Raw genomic sequence first — 2,500 nt, forward strand, 5'->3', positions numbered from 1 at the left:
CACATACACACACACACACACACACACATACACACACACATGCACACACACATGCACACACACACACACACACACACACATGCACACACACACACACACACACACACACACACATATCTGACTATTTAAAGATTTCATGAGAAGTTTCAGTTTTGACAGATGACTGTGTGTGTGTGTGTGTGCATGTGTGTGTGTGAGAGTGTGAGTGTGTGTGTGAGAGAGAGAGAGTGTGTGTGAGAGAGAGAGAGTGTGAGCGATTGAGACATGCCCGTGGTTTAGGTGTGACGGCTCTGAGGTTGGTTTGAGTGTGTGTGTGTTTACGGTAAACAGTGTAAAGCTGAGCAAAGAGGTGTGTGTGTGTGTGTGTGCGTGTGTGTGTGTGTGTGTGTGTGTGTGCGCAGCAACAGCAGCCCATCTGCAGACTCACAGCTGAAGCCGCAGTCGCCCACATGTGTTCACTGGTTTCCGACACACACACACACACACACACACACACACACACACACACACACACACACATTGCGCTTTACACCTTTACAGTCCTCCATTCTGCCGGCTCTATCAGCCCTTTTCCTCACAGAGACCCAAACTAACGTCCCCACGAGGTCATTAACTGGTATTGCTATACTTGTGGGGACATTTGGTCCTCATAAGTGATGAACACCAGATACACACCAACTGACCCACACATATAAAGCAGCTCGAGGTTATTCTGTCTGGGTTATTCATACAAACATTTATTATATAATAAAGAGGAGCATCAACACAAACATGTTACAGCAGAGGAGCGTCCCCACAGCACCGAGCTCTTCATCCTGCCGCACGAGCCGCCGCAGACCCTGCAGTCCGGGGATCAGTTCTGCTGCTGAGCGCTGTGGAGTCAGAGCAGCCCGACAGCACCGTCAGGACATCTACTCAGACATCTGAAGCTCATCACACTGAGTCTGCAGCTGAAACACACATCTGCAGGTGTGTGTGTGCGCATGTGTGTGTGTGTGTGTGTGCGCAGTGTGTGTGTGTGTGTGTGTGTGTGTGTGTTGAACTCCTTTAAGGCATCTGAAAGGGTTGTTTGACCCAGTGTGAGTGTCATGTCCAGAACACTCCTCAGTTCCTGCCGCGTGTGCGTGCCTGCATGTGTGTGTGTGCGTGCATGTGCGTGTGTGTGTGCGTGCATGTGCGTGTGTGTGTGTGCGCGTGTGTGTGTGTGTGCGTGTGTGTGACTCAGGTGATGACGGACAGCCGCAGTTTGGGGTAGATGGACTTGTGTATGGACGTGGCGTTGGCGGATGACAGTGTGTTCTGCAGGCCGCGGCGGTGTGTGTCCGGTGTGCAGCGGCAGCACAGCAGCTTCAGCACGGCGCTGCGCACGTCTCTGCTGCTCAGCGTGTAGATCACGGGGTTCAGCAGCGAGTTCAGCATGGCCACGCCCAGGAAGTAGTCTGCCTTGAAGAGGATTGGACAGGCTCTGGCGGGGCAGGAGACGTCCAGCAGGAGCAGAGCGAACAGCGGCGTCCAGCACAGGATGAAGGCGCCCAGCACCAGCGCCACCGTCCGCAGCAGCGCCATGTGTTTGCGGGACCGCTGCGTGTGTGTGTGCGCGTGCGTCCTGACCAACAGGAAGATGCGTGTGTACAGCAGCACGATGGCCAGCAGGACGCCGCTGAGCACCGACACGCAGAACAGCACGTAGCTCTTGGCGAAGAGCGGCAGGACGGTGGAGCACCAGCGCAGCTCCTGCAGGCAGTTCCAGCCCAGCACCGGCAGCGCCCCCAGCAGCAGCGCCAGGGCCCAGCTCAGCCCGATCAGCACCCGCATGCGGCGGCGGCGCCTGGAGCCCTGCTGCGGCCTGGAGCTCCGCATGGTGCAGCCGCGCTCCACTGCGATGGCCAGCAGACACAGCACCGACGCCGCCAGCGTCACCAGCACACCGGCCTCCCGCAGGAACCACAGCGCCGGCGTCAGGCGCAGGGTGTTCCGGCCCGAAAGCACCACGTTCAGCATGTAGGTCACGCCTGCCAGCAGGTCCGACAGCGCCAGGTTGCCCAGCAGGTAGAACATGGGCATGTGGAACCTCCTGTTCCTGCGGAGCGCCAGCAGCACCGTCAGGTTCTCAGCGATGATCAGCAGGCAGACGCACAGCAGCGCCACGGCCTCGGGCTGCAGGCCGTCCCGGTACCGGCCGCGCTCCAGCTTCCCGGTGTAGTTGTAGTGGCGCTGCAGAACCGCATTACTCTGGTAGGAGATGCAGAGTGGAGAACTGGAGCTGTTGGAGGAGCCGGACGCATCCATCTGCAGATCTCACACACACACACACACTCACACACACTGATGCTGCAGAACACTGCTCTGCCTGAGGGTGGCGCTGGAGAGCACTCGGCCCATTCCTGATGAACACCTGCAGAACATGAAGAGAACAGCAGCAGTCAGCACGTTACTCCTACTGTCATAAACATGGTGTGTCTCTCTGCTCTTTAATCTGTTGTGGGTTTCTGGAGATGAG

At 57.2% G+C, this 2,500-nt stretch overlaps 1 protein-coding gene across 1 annotated transcript in view; it reads right to left on the reverse strand.

Annotated features, from left to right (window-relative positions):
- Positions 1 to 721: 721 nt before the first annotated feature.
- Positions 722 to 2,500, reverse strand: part of s1pr5b (sphingosine-1-phosphate receptor 5b) — a 4,973-nt gene continuing 3,194 nt past the window's right edge. Inside the window, exon 2 of the mRNA XM_056459270.1 lies at positions 722 to 2,395. Within this exon, the coding sequence (XP_056315245.1) occupies positions 1,222 to 2,289 (1,068 nt within the window). The 5' untranslated portion in view covers positions 2,290 to 2,395 and the 3' untranslated portion in view covers positions 722 to 1,221. The remainder of the gene's footprint in view (positions 2,396 to 2,500) is intronic.

Source organism: Danio aesculapii, chromosome 6, assembly GCF_903798145.1.
Source record: "Danio aesculapii chromosome 6, fDanAes4.1, whole genome shotgun sequence".
Lineage (NCBI taxonomy): Eukaryota > Metazoa > Chordata > Actinopteri > Cypriniformes > Danionidae > Danio > Danio aesculapii.